Source organism: Lepisma saccharinum, chromosome 7 (genome assembly GCF_977018435.1).
Source record: "Lepisma saccharinum chromosome 7, izLepSacc3.1, whole genome shotgun sequence".
NCBI classification, from domain to species: Eukaryota; Metazoa; Arthropoda; class Insecta; order Zygentoma; family Lepismatidae; genus Lepisma; species Lepisma saccharinum.
In genome coordinates this window covers 30,407,630-30,431,230 of record NC_139235.1, presented here as the reverse complement: position 1 = coordinate 30,431,230, position 23,601 = coordinate 30,407,630, and the positions used below count along the sequence as shown (strand labels likewise).

Here is a 23,601-nt window from a genome sequence, read left to right as displayed (position 1 = left end):
GCTCTAATTTTTCATCACATTTCCGTAAAAATGGATGAAAAGCCCAAGCATCTCTAACCACGTAGCGTTCCTCTGAACGCGGGGATCTTAAATAGGGATGTAACTATTAGTACTAGTTGATGGTAGAGACAGCCCTGAACGGGCAGGTACAAATATCTAACTATTCATTAAAATAGACTCATGATTCGTTTCTAGACTGAAGTGAGCAATGCAAATGGCAGAATGGGTGTAGACTAGCTTACCCTGTTCGGTTTAGAAATAAGACCAGTAGCTCCTGCTTCTCCGTTGATTCCAGATTAAAAAGACCTCGTGTCGCTCTCATGCGCACCTATATAAACCCTCGCTTGGCCTCTCGTCACCTCTTGCCAAAGGCCAGTGTTCTTACCATTTCCTGTAGAAAGCTTATTCTACACATTCCGAGCAGGAGCTGACAAGGCCTGCCAGGGTCAATATTTCTTAACCGAACGGGGTATGGTACGCATTATGGGATGTAGAAACAAACAAACTTTCTAGCCTTCTTAAACCCGAAGGTTCCTGGCTGCAGCAACACAGACCCTATCCTGAGCAAGATCTATATACTCTTTTCAGGAGGAAGGGATTGATTTCCTTTAGGTCCATCTCAACGTTATCCCTCCATCTTCGTCTTGGCCTTCCTACAGATCTCTTACCATCAGGTTTCCCAACAAGAATACTGTAAACTCTTCTTTCCTCTCCCATTCGTGCCACACAGCCTGCCCATAAGTCTTCTTGATTTAATCATTCTAATAATATCTGGACTTGAATACAAATTATGCAGAATTCTAAATTATGTAACCTTCTCCACTCACCTGTCTCCTCATCGCCTTTAGGTCCAAATATTTTTCTAAGGATCTTATTTTCAAATACTCTCAATTTATGTTCCTCTTTCAATGTAAGGGACCAAGTTTCGCATCTATATAATACTACGGGCAAAATTACTGTTTTGTACATTTTAACTTTTAGTTTCTTAGATATTAAACGAGAAGACAAAAGTTTATGAAGAGAAAAGTAACATGCATTTCCTGAATTAAGGCCGTTTATTATTTCCTCTTTAATATCATTTTCATTTGTTACTATTACTCCTACGTACTTGAATTTGGAAACTGGTTCAAACGAGTTATCAATAAATTAGATTTTGATTATTACCTAACACTTGGTTTCGGCCTGAAAGCATATATTTAGTTTTCTCTTTGCTAACTTCCAAACCTATCCTCTTTAGGTGCTTTGAAAAATAATTATGGGCTGTACAGCTAAATCCTATGCATGCTACTGATGTGAAGTATAAAAACATTTTGTCACTGGGCTGTACAGCTACGACCAATGTATTCATGGGCAAAACAACACCAGAACTAACACAAAGAGAAGGATCTATTTCTCAGAAGTCACGTGGTTTTGTGGACATCAAGTTCGTTCTCACAGTGAATGGAGAATAATAAGTAACGCACTCGTAATGGTTAAACGTTTTGTGTTCCACCAATGACTCAACGCGTTTCACACGTGTCTCTCCGTCCTTCTTCCCAAAAGGGAGGAAGGACAGGGTTTTAGGAAGAGGCAACTTGGACCTGTCAGGAAGAAGTGTGGCGCCAAATACAAATTAACCTTTTTTCGAGTTTATGGTTGTAACTGGGCAAGGTTCAGCTGTTGCTGGTCTACCACCACCTAACGCTCAACAAGAACAAATGAACAACGACGAACTTAAATATTACAAAGACATGAAAATGGAAGCCAATACCAACAATAAAGACAATAAGGGCAGCAAATTAGAAAACAAAAGTATATAGGCTGAATAAAGTTAAAAGTGATAGTAAATCAACTTTTCGCAACTTCGGGATCTTTCATTATTCATATCTTGCTTCTGATCGTTGGCCAGTGATTCACGGAACATGATGCAAATTTTTGTTATTTCGCAAGGTTCGCGAGTGCATTCCACCTTGGGTGCTGCGTTAAGTGGATGAGGACCGATAAGCTGAGATTCTGCAACGAGGCAGGCTGAGACAAGCAGCTTTCTGTAGCATGGAGAGGGTCAGGAGAGCAACAATATTGCCAATTTTTCCTACGTGCGATATGTTAAGCAGGAACTAGAGTGGCTCTCAAAATATAATCATATGCATGCTATTGATGTGAAGTATAAAACAGTTTGCCACTGCAAACATGGTTTTCATTACATTAATAGCAATAATTCTGCTACGACTGTGGTCAGTAGGCAAACAGGCAAACAAGGAAGACAATGCCAACATTACTATAAATTGCTTTCAAGTTGTTGTTTTTAACACCATCTACAAGTCTCCATTCCTTATTCAGTTTCCAAATATATATATAAGAAAGAAAGAAAAGACACGTCCTTCCCACCCCCCACCCCTAGGGGTGCCAGGGGTGGCCCTTTTATTTTCCCTCTCTCTCTCCCTTCTCTATTTCTTTCTATCTCTTTTTTCTATACCTTCATCTTTCTTTCGTCTCCCTTTCCTCTTTTCTTTCTTTCACTTTTCCTCTTTTAAAAGAAGAAGAAAGTGTGGAGAAAGAAAAAGGAGATAAGATAGAAAGAAAAGAGAAAGAGGAGAAGAAGGGGAAAGGCGTGCGCAGGGAGCGAAAGAATCTCTCTCTGATTCAAGGAAGAAAGGAAAAGAAAGGAATGTGTGTATATATGGCTCAAACAATAATGGCGTTTACTATAATTCAATCTGCTTCAAAATGAAACAAAGATTTCAATTGCGAAGTTTCAGTACCTTACATTTGCGAAATTTTCGTCACGCTAAATGATTTCAATTATGTAAAAACCACTTATTCTCGAAGTGCATTTGCCGACTTCCGTGGCGGAGTCCCAAGTCCGAAATCCAGCCTCGGCATGGGTGTTCCTTGTGAGCGTTCAATCATCAATTTCATTGTCATAATATCTTCACCCATCTTCGTCGTTGCGATACGCCAAAACTGGCAGAAAAGCGACACTAAATGACAACAAACCAAATCCTATTGGTTAATTCGATGACAGCTATTGCGCAGGCATGGACGTCCGCAGGATATATTTTTCTCATGGAGCAGCAAGAAACAGACGCTAGTTCCTCCCTGAATGCCTTTCTAATAATTAGGGGTCGGATAGTTATGCACTAAAAGAAAACGCAAAATATGCACTAAAAAAGTGTAAAATATGCACTTTAATAACCCGATTAATTTATAAATGCTGTATATTACAAACTATGAAAGATTACATGCCAGGCAAAGAGTATGCATTATTCTGAATTCGTGGCAATGAGGAAGAATGGTGATTAGATTAAAATGATGATGGGTTAATGAAAATTATACACGGACAAGACTCAGGGGGTAGGACATTGGCTGTGAGTCATGGCGCAAGAGCCCCATTAGCCTGCAAGAATGCCATCTCCATAGTATGCTAGACAAAACAGACACACAAGATAAGTTTCCTTGCTTCTTAAACTTAAAAAACAGTACTTCGTACCTTAAGGATGGAACGAGCTTAATTCTATAGTGAACATTTCAGATCTGTGTTACCAGGAGGAAATTGCTGAGAAGCATGCTGAAATTCTTACAAACTTAGTATCCAGAAAAACGGCCTTGCATGGTGTATAGCCTGTTGTTTTTACCATTACCTGGCTTGCCTGCGAAAAAAATTATAAATTACAATAATTTTATGGCATGTTGTAAGGATTCCGACCATAACAACGACAATTTCCTCCTGAGCGCACATTTTACCTCTTGATTTTTACTCTTAATTTGAAACCTATTAAGTTTTTAAAAATAGCCTAAAAATAAGAAGTATAAAGGAATATTATGGTACTCACCCATAGCAAGACACTGTTCGCTGAGGGTGAGATCCTTCTTGATATGTCCAGGAGACACGGAAGGGGGTAGTTTGGAAGGTGGTAACTCAACTTTCCGATGCCTGACGAGGGTGAACGCGCCGCCCGAGGGCATTATGGGAGGCCTCGTGGAGGTTGGTGTTGTGGTTGGGCTCTTGAGCTTCGAGTTCGTCATCTCCAAAACCTCTGCACTTTTCGATTTCGTCCTCCCCGTCCCGTCGCCTTCCTCCTCGTCTAAGGCATCGAGACTGTGCGTTTTCCTCTCCGACTGGCGTCGCGACAAAGTTTCTTCGCTCTCGCCCGAGAGGATCTTCATCAAGGTCTCGGGTTCGAGCGAGGACGACGCCTGTTCCACCAATATGACGTCGTCGAGGTCGGCCACCGACCCCTCTGCCCGATCGCTGCTGCCCGTGAGCGTGTCCGCTTCGCTCGCGCTCTTTGACCTTGACTTGGCATCGCTGGGAGATCCTGGCAAGGTGAGTATGCTGGTTCCGGAACCCCACCTCATGTCACCCCCTGATTGGATCGCGGAGGACCTCTTATGGGCACCTTCCGGGGACAAACCGTTGGACACTCGCGTCGCACCACCATCGAGGCCCACTCCCTCCACCGTCAGGCCGCCCTCCACGGAAGTGGACGACGACTTACCCCCTGCAACCCCACTGTCGAAGCCTCCGGATAAAAGTGTGTCCTGAGACGCACTGTTGTCCAGATGATGTTCGGCGTCGGTGTCGTTGTGCGGGAGGGTGCCGATGTCGGAGTAGTAGCTGCTGGCGATGCTGCTGGTGCCCCCGCCAGCTTGCGGGGGGGTTAAGGGGTCCGTGAACACCGATTCCGAGCTGCTCTCCCTGCTGGGGGGAGTGAGGGTGACGCCGCCACCTCCGGCCCCCTCGGTGGACGTCAACCGCTTCACCTGACGCCAAGAGTCCGTCACGAACGTTGCACCGGCCTGGCGACCGTTCGCTCGCACATCGCTGCCTGAACTGTTGGATCCGACAGCGGCCGACTCTGGTAAACCTCCTCCTCCTCGCGTTGCCTTCACGGTGGGTTGGCTTCCACCGCCCGAAGGCAAAGCCGCAGAATCTTTTTGTTGTTGCGGTACAGGAGGTGCATGGCGATCCTTCTTATGCTCGCCTTTAGCCGGCGATTTCCTGTGCCCAAACTTCACATCCCTGAAAGCCTTCACGATCTTCGGACTCTCCTTGGCAGCCTTGCTCGCACCGTCCGAAGACTTGGACTTCTTACCCTCTGACCCCTGCAAGTTCCCCATGCTGTTGTAAAACTTAGGCCCCTCTGCAAGGAAGCTTAGTTCCGAGGTATTCTCAAATATCAACACCCTGTTACCAACCTTCGGATCACTGTACTTGGTTACGGCACCACACTTCTTCACATTGTTATTGTCGTCATAGTGACCACAGTACAAAGGATCCGACACGCTTCTACGTACATTCGGTTTCTTCCTGAAGGAAGGGTCGTGCAAAGGATCGGCCCTACATGTTCTGCTTACTGAGACATGCTGACCGACCCTTCTGGCACCGTGACCTTCCTCAACGAACCTATGGATCTCATGCTGGAGCTGCGGTAACGGCACGCGCCAGTACACAACGTCACTGTAGCACTGGATGGGGTAACCATCGTCTTCAACGGCATCGTCCCACGAGATAACAGAAGAGGACTTCGAACCCAGGTACTCCTCACTGGACCAGCGACATATAACAGGGTCGAAGTTCCTGTAGTCGTACAAGTCGCTCACGTTCAACGAGTTTTCGCTGCAAGGCGAGTAATAGATCCCCGACGACTCTGAGTTACCTGGGATCGATCCGGAAGAACACACACTCTCACTAAGCGGGCAAAAACTCACACACTGCGTATCCAGACCATCACAACAATCACTAGGCACAGCCCCTAGAACACCAGTATGCCAGTGTGGGGCGTAATAGTTGTCTTCCTGCACAGAATGCTGGGTATCACCGACTATGACGATGTTCTTACTGGGGCATGCGCTCTTCCAAGATTCCATTCGTAGTACACACGGAAGAACGGAGGGAGACGAGGAGACGAGGGGGGTTGGATGTTGAACACAGATCAATATTCCTGGTTCGCCGTTTCCGACCCGGCAACTTTAAACGGCGGAATCACGCTTGTCCGCTATGTACACGGCCGCGAGTGACAATGTTCACACTAACATGATAACGGATCCATGTTTGTGACTGTAAACACAAGGGCGACGATTGTGGGCTCATCTTGTGCTGTGGAGAAAACTTCGGAGGCTACCGTGAACATATCTTCTGTTCGTTTCGTTGTCTTGACGTCGGTGACTTCTGCTGGGACAGATATCTGAAATATAAATGTAGAATTACATTGTTAGAAATTACCATAAATTTACAATATTCAATTTTAGAAAAACTGGATGCAACTGTAATTAGAGTCATGGCCTTGTATATACACAGAGATAAAGGGTGCTAGGGTTCAACTTAGCAGCCCAAAGATGATACAATTTTTAATAGTTATAGTTTAATTGTTATTATTTATTTATTTATTATTAATAAATACTTTTGAAATATAACCAATACAATTTTCTCTCTAAACAATATGGATCTAAATATTGGAATGATGCAACGTGGATTATATTGAACATAATATAATTTTTACACTTAACTATGGTATTTTAAAAATAATATAACTTTCATAATATTTCCAACCAATGTAGTGTTTTGACCAATTTTGTTGTATTGACATATTGCAAAATGTTTATTAAACCAACGGAAGGGGATTGGATCCGTTAAAACCCTTCCTTGTGTATGGCCATGATCAGGGTAACTATGTAATAGCAGAAATTATTCAAACGACGGTCATGTTCATTTTTTTACGATAGTTGGATGTCTGCGGAAATTGAGGGTCTTAAACCGTTATTTCTCCAGTCAACTATTTACAGTGTAGACAACTTTCAAATTTATGTTTCAATATTTCATCTTGCATAAAGATAGATAGTGATTATTAGGGAACGGATTTTAAGGTGAAGCACCTTTCCAAAAATATAGCTGTTTTTATACTGATTGTTTGAGATATGTATTTTAAGGCATGAAATCAAGTAAAATGAACACGCTTTGTTGCACCTTTTTGCACCTTTCGTGAGATTAGCACATTTATCCCTTTTTTACCCCCTCTTTGATACTTCAGCACCTTTTTCCTTCCTGTTCTTTCATGTTTTGTTATAAAATTGGACAGAAAAATTAATGATTTTCACTCTTCTTGACCAGCTACATATAATCCTATAGTTGTATTTTGTAGAGGAGAACCAGAGCTATAAAATAGTATAATACAATCATTTTAGCCCCAATAGTTCGCATGATAACGTAGCAAAACCCGCGAGAGAAAAAACAAACTTCAACAAAACCTTTTCGGCAGAACGACTGTTCTCTCGGCGGTCCGCGCGCATAATATACAGAAGGTGCAGAAAAAGAGAGCATTGAATAAAGGCATTTTATCAGCACCTTTTTCAAAACAATTTCAGAACCTTTTTTCAACCATAACTTTAAAATTATTTCCCTACTGGAATATATTTTCAAAAACTCAATCATTAAAACTACATCAATTATGTAAAAGCTGTTATTACTTTAAATACAGTTATGGCCATTGGCAGAAATTGGCGGTGTTAGATCGTCATTTCAATATAAACAACATGGAAGCATATAAGTAAGTATATATATAAAAAAAAGTTACTCTGCCACAACAATGTATATTAACAACCCCCACCCTTCCCCAACATTCCTTCTGAATATATGAAAATAGCGCCCGGTGAAAATCGCGCCCATACAAAAATCTGTGTAAATCGCGACCAGTTTAAGTATTCATTCCTAGCGACTACCTGGTCACCATGAGTCATGTTCCACCATTTCCACATAAAAAAATGTCTGTAGAGAAAAGTGCAAGAATTGGAACTTACTCGCGAATACAGGGAAAATGAAGTAAGATTGCATATCCGCATGTGTGCTGCGCTGGCGTTCCTTCGGCCTGAAGATGTCTTTGATGGCTGGCTCGAGATACGTTCCCAAACACCTACAGTCGCCAAGCTTTGAGTTTTTCTACTATTTTGTGGACAGGTGGTTAGAAAATTGTGAAGTCCCGGCCAGTCTTTCGACTTGCTACAGACGGCGCCATCTAACCACCAACGCTGTAGAAGGCTGGCACAACAAAATTAATAATATGCTATTTAGCCAGTCCAATGCCTGGATATAGTGTGATGGGAGTCCGTTTTATTTGAAAAATATGATTAATTGACAGGTAGAAACCGTACTGGGCGCTATTTTTGCTGGGCGCGTTTTACTCTTTGACAGGTAGGGACTGTACTGGGCGCAATTTTCACTGGGCGCGTTTTACAGGACACCATTCCTTCTAACGCTCACAAAGTAAAACTTTCGCGTTCATTCCGTTGTTGCAGATTGCTATGGCAGTACTTTATCTAATTTGTGGTTCCTTTTATACCGGATCGTGGATTGGCTACTTCGGGCAAACAACCAAGAACTTAAATTCGACTTCACTCTTTAGTACGAGGTGGTCGGTTCGAATCTTGAGAGCGACAAACCTGTCTAATGTATTTTTGTTGTTGCCATGGTTTCAGCCAAATTTTCTGGAAGCAGTTTTTTATTAACACACCCTCAACACCCCCTATTTTTTTATTTTTTTTCACGAAAGCCCAAGGCTCTAAATATACCCTTACAGCCCCCTAAACACGAACTCACACCCACCCAAATGAAACATTCTGGATAAACCCCTGTCGGAAAAAAGTCTCTATTTTTATATACTTCTCGGCAAGGCCGCCAGCGGGATTTGTTTCTCAGGGAGGAGGCCAGCAGTGCTAAAAGTGGGGGAAACGTAAAGTGATGCTTTCCCCATTTAAGAGAATTCTCACAAAGCATCCCAAGAACTTGGATAATTTACATACACACTTAATCTGCTGTCTTTCACGGCACTTCTCGTCAATGTTTTCACGCTACAATTTGAAATTTGATTGCATGACGTCTTTCCAGATATCTCAGGGGGGTCAAGTGCCCTCCTGCCCCCTCTGCTGGCGCCATTGCGTCTCGGTCTTGTCTCGACAAATCTCGAAGGGGAGTTGGTTTTGGTCTCGTCTTCATCTTAAATTAAATCTCGAATTTCGACCAGGATTAGAGATTGGTCACTGAGGTTGGCAACTCTGTCAGAGGTTCTATCTCGCAGTCCCTTTTCCAATCACTATGCATACAAAATCACACAAGAGGAGACACGCGTGAGATGACATCCTCTTCAAAAAATGTCGTCATCAGTTTATCACAAGGCACACACACATGGCGGAAGTAAACATACGGAACACATGTTCGCGACGGTTGGTGTTATTTGAAAAGGCAATCCTCATGTGTGTTTCGCTGTGATTAATAAAATGACCCTTCTGAGCTCATGCTTACGTCATCGCCCTCATCAAAAGTTCATTGTTCTGTGAACATTCAAACTCAGTGGTGTACTTAAGGTTAGACTGTAAGGTTTAACACCCCAATCTGAATGAAATCTTCCGGAAAAAAATCTACTTCGAAGGCAGATTCATTTGAGTACAGAAATTTGGAATATGCACTTAAAGTGCCAACATATGAACTTAAAACTCCAAAATATGTGCTCAAAACGACAAAATATGTAATTTTACGTATGTAAAAAATACGATGAATTAAATTTATTTGCTGAATAGTCATCAACTTTCATCTTTCATGATGAAAAAGTATTTAGCCTATGCAAAAGAATCTACCACCTTCATAAAACTTAGAATACGGACAAGTTCTATTGTGAATGCCAATGTTCCTAAGCAAAACTACAATGCAATCATGGAATGTGTGGACAGCATAGAAAAATTAATTATCGTCCCTAAATGTCCTGATTCTAAAATAAAATACAGAACTGTTTTCGAAGCGAGTTGCAATATCAGCATCTAAACATTTCAAGGTAAGCACAACAGTAACATGAAGAATGTCTAAGTTCTAATTTTAATTTGACAGTGGCATGTTTTAGTGACTATAGTGTGTAATCCTTCGCGGCCAGTTTTCGCTGATGTCATGTGCGGTTCCTATATGCGTATCGGGGCGGAACGGGGTAGTCGAGCGCTAGTTCATCAGCGGACGCCGCATGTCTTCATTAAGATGAATGCTATTCCCAGTTCAACGAGGGATGGATTGCGTGTATGCAGTGCAACAAGTGGTCACATAACACGTGTGCAGGTGCCGATAGTGACGACGAATATGTGTATGTGAGTTATGCCAGCCTTAAATCCGGGTACCCCATTGTGCCCCGTGTGTTCAAGTGAAAACCAAAAACCACTACTTTCGAAAAAAAAAAGTCTAGATGTTTAGGTTTGGACAAATATACCGCAACTACTGGTGTTTTTTGTAACTAAGACATTAAATAATATATTCCATTCAGTTTCAGTATTCTCTCGTCATTATAAGTGCCCTTACATTGCCTTTTATGTTAAGTACCCCGTTCCGCCCCGACTTCCCCTACGTACCTAACCTAACTCAACCTAACCTTCATATCGTATCGTACCCAAGGTATTGGGTAAGATGTATAAAGTCTTAGCATAGAAGGTAGCAGAGATAGGAATGCTGAATAAGTAATCAGACAAAGGTCGGGTGATTGACTTGGAAGGCGTATGTGGCATGAGTGTTGGAATTGTCAGGAGGTGTGATCAGTTGGCGAGAATACGAGAGAGAGTAAGGACTGCGGATTGTGAGAGAGAAGCAAAGTGGAGAACGATTATTGGACGATGATGTGTGATTGAATCGATGTCTGACAGGGAGGTCAGACAAGAGGCATTTGAGAGGACAAGTGTAGGAACAATCTTCATCTATTTGTAAGGCAAGTAATATCCTTTTCTAAACCAACCCATATCAGTTCTGTCATGGAGAGTATAAAACCCATATCTAATCTAAGTTAATTTCTATCGCCATTCCTTTAAAAGTAACCTCTTGCATTTATCACATTTAGGCCAAGCGAGTGATAACCATCTGAGAGATGAATGAGAAAGAACTACATCACCCAATTCAATCTAGAGCTTCTTGGTTCGATCCCAAACGCAGCATGGGAGTTGCGTTACGATTATCTAATTAGTTAGGTTAGGTTCTTATGGCGTACTAACTAGATATGAAGGTTGAGTTAGGTTAGGTACCTATAGCGTACTAATTGGAGGTAGTCCGTATAAGACTTTCCATCTCGCCATCGAAGTAACCGGGTTCGAGTCCCGGCATGGGCATGCATGCTGTTTGTCTCCCCCTTCATTAATGCCAACGAATCATAACTTATCCTCATCGTGGAGCGTAAGATATATCCTTCACATAAGCGCAAAAATGTCAACCTCACTTCCACATAGTACACCCTGGACTGAATTTTGCAGACTACCGAGGCCCTGGCGTCTGGACTCACAGCCGGTAGAATCCTCTGTTGGGCCCGTGTTATGTCGTTCCTACATGTCTGTGATTGTCCCTTCATCTCAATTAGAATTGTTGTTTTAAGTCCACTTTATGCACAGATAGGTTAATTTGGACTGGACCTACAGTTTAAAGCAGGGTTGTTAGAGGTGCAGGAACCCATAAATTCTAGTGGGTTCTATTGGGTTCCCCTGCAGGACCGGAATCTTTTTTCTCGCACAATTTAAATTCGGTACAAATTGCGTATTGTTTCGTTGAAAAAAGGTTCCTGGACCGAATTGAAATTGGTCCGGAAAAAAAAGGTTACTGCACCGGGTGTTTGTTCCTTCATCTATCTTATCACTAGGGCTAGAATTTTTAGGACCTAAAAATCACCTAAAATATACAAAATAAAATATGCTCTTATGACCTAAAATATTACAAAATATGCACTTTAATTTGAAAAATATGCCCTTATAACTAGACTGTTTCAAACATCAATATCTAACTTATGCTGAAATATCAGTGGCGTATGCTGGTTCTAACGAGTGGGTAATCTCCGACCCTTGATCCTCAAACTCCAAAAGTTTCAATGCAATTTATGTCAGGATCGATATTGGATTTAGGAATGTTGTGTCGGAATGTTTGTCTTATTGCTACGACCACAATCAATTAATTCTCGTTATTGCAGTTTAATATACGTGTAGAATTTCAAATAATAAAACAAGACAGTATGATAAAGCTATAAATAAACAACCTGTGAAATATAAAATGAAAGACGTGCACTAGTGAAATAAAAACCGCAATATTAATTTAAGGGCAAAATTCAACTTACTCCAGGACCCGATTACTTGTGCTGTACCACATCCAAAGCACGATGTTTGTCCACTTGCACGTCAGTACGTGTCTGTGCGAAAGATTGCAGCTCACCAAAGGAAGTTATGTGACTTTTGGATTTTTCATGTTTGGCACAAGCGTTTCAAAGATTACAGTATCCGCCACGCGTCCATACATTCTTTTCAGCCCCGAAAAGTTAGCACGGCCAACAAAAAAGCAAAGCTTATACTTCCTGTCAACCATGGTGTTTTGTCATAATTTGCTTGCGAAAATGCCTCACATATTCCCGATTTTTGTCTTTGTGTGTAGAAATAAGTTCAAGCGATGACACTGGCCTACCTGTATTAACAATATGCAACTTCTCCTGAAAAGATCTTGTTCCAAAAGGTTTCACCAGCAAATCTTGTATCACATCCATTACTCTTTAACACAGCACTATCACGACAAACACTAACACCTAAATAAATAATAAACACGAAGCACAGCACGAAGCCAACGACTACACGCATTCAGTTTCACGCGCCAAACTTCTGTTGTTGGGTTCCTGGCTCAGAATGAAATTCCCTACGAATGATAAAAGAAAATCCCTTTCCGAACTCGAAATGACAGGTTTTAAAAGTTCGAATCATTGCAGACCAGAGCCAGAATTTTATTTCGGGATGGGGATCATCCCTTATTAGCATCCCACATAAAGTTGAAACAGTGGAGAAGTCCTGAAGATGAATCTCAGATTATTACAACGTATTATGCAAGGTGTATAATCCTGCTAATGAAGTAAAATTAATTACCACTATACACTTTTTAAATTAGATATTTGTAGGATTTCGGGGAGGGGGATTTCAGCCCCCCGAGTCCTCCACCTGGCTACGTGCCTGATGTATTTTTTCGTTTTATGTTATATATATATATATAATTTATTTTTGATATCTTTGCCTTTAAAAAATATTCAGTTCCGTGAAAGAAGTATTCTCGCTGCTTTTGAAGATTAGAGAGGAGAAAAAATCACTATTTTTGTAAATATAAGGATGGGGGGAGTCAGCATATAGGCATGGACGTCCGCATGATTTTTTTCGAGGGAGGGGCAAGGAAGGCATTTTTTTCCAGGGGGGCAAGCAAGGTACATTTTCCCCAATAATAGTGTTGTTCCCTCAAAAATAATTGCTTAAATTTGAATTTATCATATTCATGCAATAATTAACACATATTATTGTGGCTGAAATGAAATTATATGTGACAAATATATAATTTTTGGTTGACTTTCATTTTCCAGGGGCGGCCACGGCCCCCCCTTGCCCCCCTTCCGGACGCCCATGCATATAGGTGCTTTAATTGCTTAAGCTTTGAATTTAGTTTGCTTCATCTTCAATATTTAAGCTTTTTCCTTTTGATCAATTTATGTTCAAGTAACAGAAGTCAGCAAGACAGAAGCAAATATTAAGTGAAAATTAGCGTAGAATTGGTTTGCCCTTGTTATTCAATTTTCCTGTTCTTCGCACTCTACCGGGTATGTTTTCCCTAGTTCAGCGGAGGGAATGGAAAGGCTCTGAAGGTTGAGAGTGCGACCGGTGGACTCTCACAAGAAGGAGCTTACCCTGGGCACGGAATCACCGCGCCTGAGAAGCAGTGCTTCCTCCCCTTCTTTCCTTTCTCCTCCCTCCTCGCCAAGGGTTGTAAGGAAAGCGGGAGGAATGACGTCAGGGTGAGATACCCTGAAGTCATTCCACCAGCTGGAGAAAGGTTCCCGGACATTCAGCGGCAAACGGTTGGAAGCATTCGCGCGCTGGAAGCAAAGAAATGTATGCATCGAAATTGGTTTGGAAGAATATTGCGAAGAAATGTATATTTATATATATATATTTTAAAAAAAGAAGAGAAATACAGCCGGGTCATCTGCGATTACCTAGATGACCCAGAGTATACGCCGCTGTGAAATATGTACATACTATTTTTAGTTCACTTTATGGGTCCTGATGAGTTGAAATGCACAATTCATACTTTCTGTAAATTTTCAATTAAAAATGAAAAAGATTGTGCTGCAGTCCAAAAAAAAAAAAAACCTCGAGTGAGCATGGGAGTAAGAACGAATCCACTTGGAAAATGACTGTATATTTATTGAAAAAACGAAAATATGCTGAATATGACCGAAAATCCATCAAAATATGCTCTATCACGCATGCGCGCCGACTACGTGGGTGCTCCGGGGCTCGAGCACCCACATAAATAATCTTGTGGGTGCGGCGCACCCACAAGATTTTTAGTTTGATAAAAACAAAATAAAATAAATATTTCTCACTTGCCATTATCAAAAAATAATAAGCAATTAAAACATTGAGATGGAAGTTAAAATTTCTGTCTAAAACATAATTGTTTCAAATGTGTTTGTGCAAAAGTAATCAAGCAACACATTCCCCCCTGTAATGACCCCAAGTTTGCCATTACTTCGTGGTTTTATATTATTATTATTATTATATTTTATATTATTATTATTAGTATTATACAGTTAATAATTCATATATATATTCATAAATATGGCCACCTTTATAATCAATTCACATATCTACAAGTATGAATAGCGGCAAATTTAAGCAATTTATATAGTTTCAACATTAATCGTTTCATTTGCTTATAAATATTCTAAAGATTGTTGTAAGTTTCATTTTGATCAGTGAATTGAAGCCGAAGTTAATAATTTCTGAGTTAAATTCCTTATATCTATTTGTTGTTTCATGTTTCTGGCAAACGCCGTTCGTTTCTCTTATATTTTGAAAGCCATTGTTGATGTATTTAAACTTTTGTGGGGTGAGAAGATCACGTGCTTTTCATTGCATTGTTGCCACCACATACCTAAATTCACTGTGCCAGATTACTGTACTTTTCTAATATATTACTGTTGGCTTTTATAGAACTTCCTAGTATTAAAAGGTTATTGTGTCTGGTAACACTGTGTAACTGAGGAGGTGTTTTCGCCTTCCAGGAAAACGGTTAGTAGTCGCGCGGAGAGATTTGAAGTAGGCAGAGGTGCTTCGCGTTACGGAAAAGATTAGGCTTACGCATCTCGTGCTGTACCATTTAAAAGTATTTGAATTGTAATTTTCGTATTACATTATTTACGTGCGTGTCTAAAATAAACGTAAAGTTGAACATATTACGGTTTTTCTTTATTTCGAAAGTGTATTTCGTACTTGTGGATACCTGCATCAGTAGGACAACCGGGCTATTGGACTTCACCTGTGGATCCAAGAGGAAGGAACGCAGTAATTCAGCCCGATCCCTGGGATTAACCAGCATGCTCTGCTGAGCTTATAAGGTAAGTGTACTGGTGAAGTGCACCGCTACGTGGGACGTAGCAAGTTTTGGCGCCACATCGCGGGGCTCGTGAAGAGTGAAGATTGTCCTTTCTCCCATGGTGTGAAGTGCTTCCCAGTGGTCCCGAGTGTTTTGTGTCCTCCCAAAATTTATACCACTTTCCCAGAAGATGGATAGGAAGAACCTAAGGAGCCAATCACGCAGCGTAGTACAGGAGACGACAGCGGCGTGTTGCAGCATTACTTGGACAGAAGAATCTGGATACCGATGTCAAAATTGTGACAGGTTATTCCACACTGGGTGTGTGGCCCGAGCAGAGACTGTGGTCGGCGAGAATGACAAGGAGTTGCTGTGTCAAACGTGCTTTGAACAGAGGATGCGGCCGGTGGAACCTGTGCTAGGTACCGTGTCAGTGATCCCGGATTGGATAAAGGCCGTGATGGAGAGACAGGATCAGATGATTAATGCCATTGCTGAAAAGGAACGTGAGCGGGAAGAGACCAGGTTAGCTCAGGAACGTGAGCGGGAAGAGACCAGGTTAGCTCAGGAACGTGAGCGGGAAGAAAGAGACCGGCAACGACAAGAACAATTCGTCAGCGCTATGGAACAGAAGGAACGTGAGCGGGAAGAGACCAGGTTAGCTCAGGAACGTGAGCGGGAAGAAAGAGACCGGCAACGACAAGAACAATTCGTCAGCGCTATGGAACAGAAGGAACGTGAGCGGGAAGAGACCAGGTTAGCCCAGGAACGTGAGCGGGAAGAGACCAGGTTAGCTCAGGAACGTGAGCGGGAAGAGAGAGACCGGCAACGACAAGAAGAGTTCGTCACCGCATTATCGGAAAAACAAAGGGAGAGTAATGAACAGATTGCCGGAAAGTTTGGTGACATTATGCAACAACTAAGTGCTCTTCCTATTCAAATACAGCTTACATCTGAACGTATTGGGCAAGTCGAAGAAGCACAACAGGGTCTAGCGTCCAAGCAGACTGTCCTTGAGTCCGATGTAGGCGTGTTGAAGGATCAAGTGACCCAGCTAAAGGAGAGTGTGACGGAGACCCACACGAACCTACAAAACGATATTGCAGACCTTCGGCAGCGTGTGACAAATTTAGTTGTTCGAGAGGAAACTGTTACCCCTCCCGTAGGCGAAAACATGGGCCACAACATTACCTCGTCGCCCCGTCACATTGCAGGAATGTACGTACAACAGCAGTCCTTGCAGATTGAGAGAGATCATCGACCTTCTGTGCGCGAGTCCGTACCTGCTCGAGAGGCAGCTCGGGTTGGACAGTACGACGTTGACGAACGACGAGTAAGAGATGAAGTGTCCGATTCGGATAGTGCCCCTTTAAGAGAGTGGAATATTCGTTTGCCACGCATGACAGACATAAATCAGTTACCAAAATTTGACGGAAACATTGAAGCGTACTCAGCGGAAAAATATCTGACAGACCTAAACCTTAGCTTTCACCTAATGCATGTACCTTATGAGTGTCGAGTAGGTTTGCTGTCTCGAATCTTTGTGGGAACGGCTGAACACTGGCTTTCCGCGAACCGTGACCAGTTCCAAAACTATGAGGACTTTTGTGAACAGTTCCGGGCACAGTTTGCTTCCCCTGAAGCTAAACAACGACAACTTGCTGCTTTGCGACGGCGTCGTTATTCTAGGCAAACTAATTCGTCCATGGAAAGTTACGCCTGGAGTACCTACGCTGCTTTCAAGAACTTGTCTGACAGTTTACGAGAGAATGAAGTGGTGACTTTGATAATCGAACAGCTCCCTTTTCGAGTGCGACATCTGTGCCTTGCCAACGCTCCTAGGAACATTCGTGACCTGACAACATTTCTTAAAAGTTACGAAGTGTGCGAAGAACCGATGGGTTGGCAAACGTATGACAACACGGCTGGCGTACGACGACAGGAAGACTCTAACTTTCGTCGTACACAAAATAACAGAGCTCCACAAGTAAGGATGGTAAGACAAAATAACCGTCCTAACGATCAAAACCAAAATTCATTTCATCCGTACAATACTTCTCGACGGCAGAATCAACAGAACCGGACGTCTCAAACAGATGAGCGGTCAGAAAGAACGAGGCAATGGACACCACCTGCTCGTCGACGACAGCGATACAGGCCGAGCTACCAACGGTCAAGATCGGACTCTCCCCGTCATAACCCGATGGTGAACGCTGAAACAAACACTGATGAGCTGCCGTTAAGTCACGAACAGCAACAGGCTATAAATGACACTCGAAACTACTATTGGAACATGAATCAGGCAGGTGGGAATTCTCCGGAAAACTCTCACCTTGCTTAATTGATCAGCTCCGTGTTGGGCAAGGGCATCTTGAGGAGCTATCCCACGTTAGTGATTCGAGATCTTTTGGAGTGACCACGACGATTGATTTAACTGAAACTGAAAAGGCTGTGATCCGAGGTGCCGTATTTAAAATTCAAAAATTATCTTCAAATAGCACCACTCCGATCGTGAATAGTAACATCGCTGGACTTCCGGTATCTTGTGTCATCGACACCGGAAGCGAGGTATCATTGTTGAATTATGAAATTTGGGAACGTTTAGTGCAGAAATTCAGTGGTATGACACTTACAAAAGAACCACAAGTTAGGCTGACAGACTTTACAGGAAAACAGCACGTCCGTGTGTGTGGAAAACGAAAACTTACAATATCATTTGATGGACAGGAAGTTCAAGTGGACATTTTTGTGATCAAAAACATTCCGGCAGATATGTTTTTAGGAGTTCCGTTTCTGCGTGACTACAAGGCTAATGTAGACTTTCAAACCAATCAGCTGATACTTCGCCTCGATGATGAATCATCCTTGTCTGAGAATATAGTTTTTAACGTGGGTGCAAATGAGCAAAGGAAGGCTGTGCACCACGTTCAGTATGACAGGTGGATGGCTAGTGAGGAGGATTTGAAGTGCAAGGTCGATGAAAGTATTACTTTGAGTTTTTCAGAACGAAAGGAACTGTTAGATTTAATTTTAAAATATCAACCGACGTTTTCTGACAGACCAGGAACGGTCAAAGGACTGGAATGTGAAATAAATTTAATAGATCAAATTCCTGTATTTCGGAAGCCTTATCCGATTCCCATTTCTAAACGTGCTGCCCTCAACAAAGAATTAGAACAATGGAAGCAGTGGGGAGTTATTCAAGAAACTATATCACCATATTTAAATCCTGTACATGTAGTAGACAAGCCTGACGGATCAGTTAGACCAGTATTAGATTTAAGGTTTTTGAACTCTAAGATCATTGTGCCTCGAAATCACGTACCTCCGATTGATGAAGCAATCCGTCAATTTAATGGTTCTAAATATTTCACTAGTGCAGATCTTGCCTGTGGATATCTACAGGTAAACATTAAGCCAGAGTGTCGAAAATATACAGCTTTTTCTGATCGTGGACGCTTATTCGAATTTCTGAAGATGCCCTATGGACTTGCAAACGCCCCAAGTGTCTTTGTGTATATTATGCATCAAATCTTTGGACCAGAAACTTCTGACTTTCTAACAGTGTACCTCGACGATATTCTGATCCATAGCCCTGATTTCAAAACGCATCTATCTCAATTGGAGTTTGTGTTAAATCGTTTAACAGAAGTTGGGATGACAATTAAATTGAAGAAGTGCGAATTTGCAAAGAGTGAGGTGTGTTACCTCGGACATATAGTATCTGGTGACGGAGTAAGGCCCGATCCGAAAAAGAATGATGCAATTATAAAGTTTCCTGTGCCTAAGTGTCGGAAGGACTTGCGAAAGTTTCTAGGACTTGCCAACTGGCGTAGTAAGTTTATTTCAGGATTTGCTATTAAAGCGGAACCCTTATATTCTCTGCTCTCGAAAACCGTGAAGTGGAAGTGGTTAGAGGAACATCAGCTGAGCTTCGAACAGCTAAAATATGACTTAGTGAATCCGGCTGCTTTAGCGCAACCCGACTTTAACGTTGACTTTTGTCTTCAGTGCGACGCCTGCACGAAAGGTCTGGGATGTATGCTATTTCAAAAATGTGGCGATGACACTCGTGTGATTCATTACGCTAGCAGGAAACTAAGAAACAGTGAACGCCATTATTCAATTCATGAACTGGAGTGTCTTGCGATTGTGTACGGTGTAGATAAATTCTCTATTTATCTCAAGGGACGACCTTTTACCATCTACACTGACCACCGCGGGCTTGTCTGGTTAAGAAATTCACAGGACTTGAACAGCCGTCTGACCAGATGGTCATTAAAGTTACAAGCGTACCAGTTCCAGATCGTGTACGTCACGGGCAAGTCTAATCACATTGCAGACACCCTGAGTCGTTATGCTATCGATGAAGAAAATACTGTCACATCACCCGAATCCACTACTTTTCACATTAATTATATCTGGCATGTTCGAGAAGAAGAAGAAGAAATGGAAACTTGGGCTAACGCTCAAAATTTGGATACGTTCTGCTCCCAAATCATGACAGTTTTGCAGAAAACCTCTGAGAATCTAAGTCCCGGAGAAACGAAAGTGCAACTGTTATATAAAATGCATGGTGGCTTATTATTTAGAAAGATTGCAGGGGAAGAAGTACAATGGAAACTTTGTGTACCAGTTAGTTTGAAAACTAAAATCCTGGAACAAAATCATGACCATAAAGGACATTTTGGGATCAGTAAAACGTATAGACAGATTAAATACAGATATTACTGGCCTAAGTTGAAATCCGATACTGTAAAATATGTCAGAGATTGTGTCACGTGTGCGCGTACTAAAGTAGATAAATTGAAGTTACTCAAGGAAGAATTACATATCGCACCGAAGGCCCCTCATGAGCTATTGTCCATAGACATAATTGGAAAATTACCAGTTTCACAAGGTTACAATTACTTGTTAACCATGATTGATGTAGGCACAAAATTTGTAAGTGCGTACCCTATGAAAAGAGCCACCACGCAAGAAATTACAGGAATCTTGACTAAGCAATATTTGGCACACTATCCTGTGGTGAAAGCAATAATATCGGATAGAGGAACTCAATTTACATCATCTATGTGGAAGGACTTTTTAAAATCCAAGGGAATTTCCTCTGTCTTTACGACACCTTATCATCCGAGCAGCAATCTTGTTGAACGTACTAATCAGGAGATAGTGCGATTATTACGCCTTTATTGTCATAGAGATCATCAATTGTGGGCGAAATTCATTACTGATATTGTTTGGCTCCTAAACAATGCGATCTCAGAAGTAACCGGCTATGCACCGTCCGAACTATTCTTCAACCGGCCGTTACCCAACGACTCGCGCATTGCTGCATTTTGGCCAGAAGAGAAACAGGCAGACCAGAACATATGGAAATCCAAATTAATCATAGTCTCACAGCGGCAAACTTCCCGGAAAAATTTGAAGTTAAACTCCAAAAATGCAAGACCGTTGAAGTCCGGAGATCTGGTCTTTATGAAAACTCACAAGCACAGCTCTGCATTTCGGAAACAAATCCATAAGCTATTTGAAACCTATATTGGTCCATACATTGCCACCGAACTTAAGCACAACACAGCTGTTCTTCTACACCCAGACAACCTGACAGAATTTGCGAAGGTAAATTTGGATAATTTAAAACTTTTTAATTGTTCATCGGAACGGAGAAAACTTATCGTCCCGCAAGAACCCTGCGAGTGCGAGTAAACCTATTTTTTTTAATTGTTGTTTTGTTCTTTATATTACTCAATACCGTCGAACAAAAGAATCCATTGTTAGGTTGAAATGCAAGAAAGAAAGAACTGAGAGTATAAGAAAGATATCTGTTTATTTCTCTTCAAAGCAAGAACGCGCTTTTTCTGTAAAAGCCTGTAACAATGAATGAAGCTTGCGACTGTAATTTCCTGTAAATATTTGTGTTTCCTTTTGTTTTGTTTTCTTTTGTGGAGAAGCATGACTGTAACAATGCTTAAAGATTGGTAACTTTTTCTCATGTTCGTCGATGGTTGTCAAAGTGCCGACAACTTTTCCTTTTGTAATTGTTTTCAGTGATTGTTGAAAAGCTTGTATTTACGAATCGTATATGTTTCTCATGTAAGTTAAAAGGGTAGAATATTTTGATTGTCAAAAGAAAAACACGAATTACGTATTGCAAACTAAAGATTAAGCTCTGTGCACACATTCAAATTCTTTTGGAAGCTTATTTTGTAACAATGATTTGAATCATTTTTTTTTGTGTGTACAAGAATGGAATAGTACACTAACTTTGGTTTCTTATCTCCATAAGCTGTTTATTGTGAATGCGTTACAAAACATTTGTGTAATCAATGCTAAGATACTTCGTTGTTAGTACGGTTTCTGGCACAGACAAGTTTTATATTTGTTTGATATATATATATATATAAAAAATACTTTTCTTCGATTTTCTCATTAAAGATTTTTTTTATTTGGAAGAGGGGGGATATTGTAATGACCCCAAGTTTGCCATTACTTCGTGGTTTTATATTATTATTATTATTATATTTTATATTATTATTATTAGTATTATACAGTTAATAATTCATATATATATTCATAAATATGGCCACCTTTATAATCAATTCACATATCTACAAGTATGAATAGCGGCAAATTTAAGCAATTTATATAGTTTCAACATTAATCGTTTCATTTGCTTATAAATATTCTAAAGATTGTTGTAAGTTTCATTTTGATCAGTGAATTGAAGCCGAAGTTAATAATTTCTGAGTTAAATTCCTTATATCTATTTGTTGTTTCATGTTTCTGGCAAACGCCGTTCGTTTCTCTTATATTTTGAAAGCCATTGTTGATGTATTTAAACTTTTGTGGGGTGAGAAGATCACGTGCTTTTCATTGCATTGTTGCCACCACATACCTAAATTCACTGTGCCAGATTACTGTACTTTTCTAATATATTACTGTTGGCTTTTATAGAACTTCCTAGTATTAAAAGGTTATTGTGTCTGGTAACACTGTGTAACTGAGGAGGTGTTTTCGCCTTCCAGGAAAACGGTTAGTAGTCGCGCGGAGAGATTTGAAGTAGGCAGAGGTGCTTCGCGTTACGGAAAAGATTAGGCTTACGCATCTCGTGCTGTACCATTTAAAAGTATTTGAATTGTAATTTTCGTATTACATTATTTACGTGCGTGTCTAAAATAAACGTAAAGTTGAACATATTACGGTTTTTCTTTATTTCGAAAGTGTATTTCGTACTTGTGGATACCTGCATCAGTAGGACAACCGGGCTATTGGACTTCACCTGTGGATCCAAGAGGAAGGAACGCAGTAATTCAGCCCGATCCCTGGGATTAACCAGCATGCTCTGCTGAGCTTATAAGGTAAGTGTACTGGTGAAGTGCACCGCTACGTGGGACGTAGCACCCCCTTCCTTGCCTGTCTCTGGCCAAGTCAAAGGCAGTCTCCACAATAACAATGGAAGTATATTGACATTACCAAAATTGCAAACAAATTCATAAGTGCAAATGACGTAAGAAGGAATGTGTTTTGTATTGAAAGTTAACATGTCATGATTATTATTATTATTATTATTTGGTACATAAAGTTAGTCATTTTGTAGTTTCTGTTTACAACAAAATCCTTGAATAGTTCTTTCTGCAATACAATTAAAATTATTTGCATTTATGAAGATTTTTTCATTTTAATTTGTATGAATGTGGTATTTTCTGTTAGTAACGTGTTGATAATATCATTGCCTCTTGCAATCATTGTGCATGTAAGTTGTTTAAAGTATACAATACTTGATAATTACAGATCTAACCGCCATTGATAAGCACCCACAGAAATTTTGGAAAGTCGGCGCCCTTGCTATCACGTATATATGACCAAATATGCCAAAATATGCCCTTAGAAAGCACCTTAATTCAATTTGTTTTTTCACAATATGAATTTCTATATAACTATGCGTTCTCATCCTCGCGATTAGTCAAAAGTGGAAGAGAAGCGAAGTAAAATAAACTAGACCAATCAATCATTCTCATCGTCGCAATAAGCCAAACGGGCAGAAATGCTCCGTATAAAAAAAAATACATGACTTCTAAAGCTTCCCTTTCACGGGAAAAGCAGGATACACGCTGATTTCACGGGGCACTCAATCCCATACGCTCCACCAGGACAGAAAAGCCACTCCACAGAGCTTGCCCATTCCCTCGTTGTGCTGTACCGTTTCGCGATTAACATTG

At 41.1% G+C, this 23,601-nt stretch overlaps 1 protein-coding gene across 3 annotated transcripts in view; it reads right to left on the bottom strand.

Moving 5' to 3' along the window:
- Nucleotides 1–23,601, bottom strand: part of LOC145989795 (uncharacterized) — a 241,339-nt gene that overhangs the window by 191,790 nt on the left and 25,948 nt on the right. For all 3 annotated transcript variants that reach the window (XM_083125140.1, XM_083125141.1, XM_083125142.1), the window contains exon 2: nucleotides 3,813–6,167. In XM_083125140.1, the coding sequence (XP_082981266.1) occupies nucleotides 3,813–5,850 (2,038 nt within the window). In that variant the 5' untranslated portion in view covers nucleotides 5,851–6,167. The remainder of the gene's footprint in view (nucleotides 1–3,812; nucleotides 6,168–23,601) is intronic.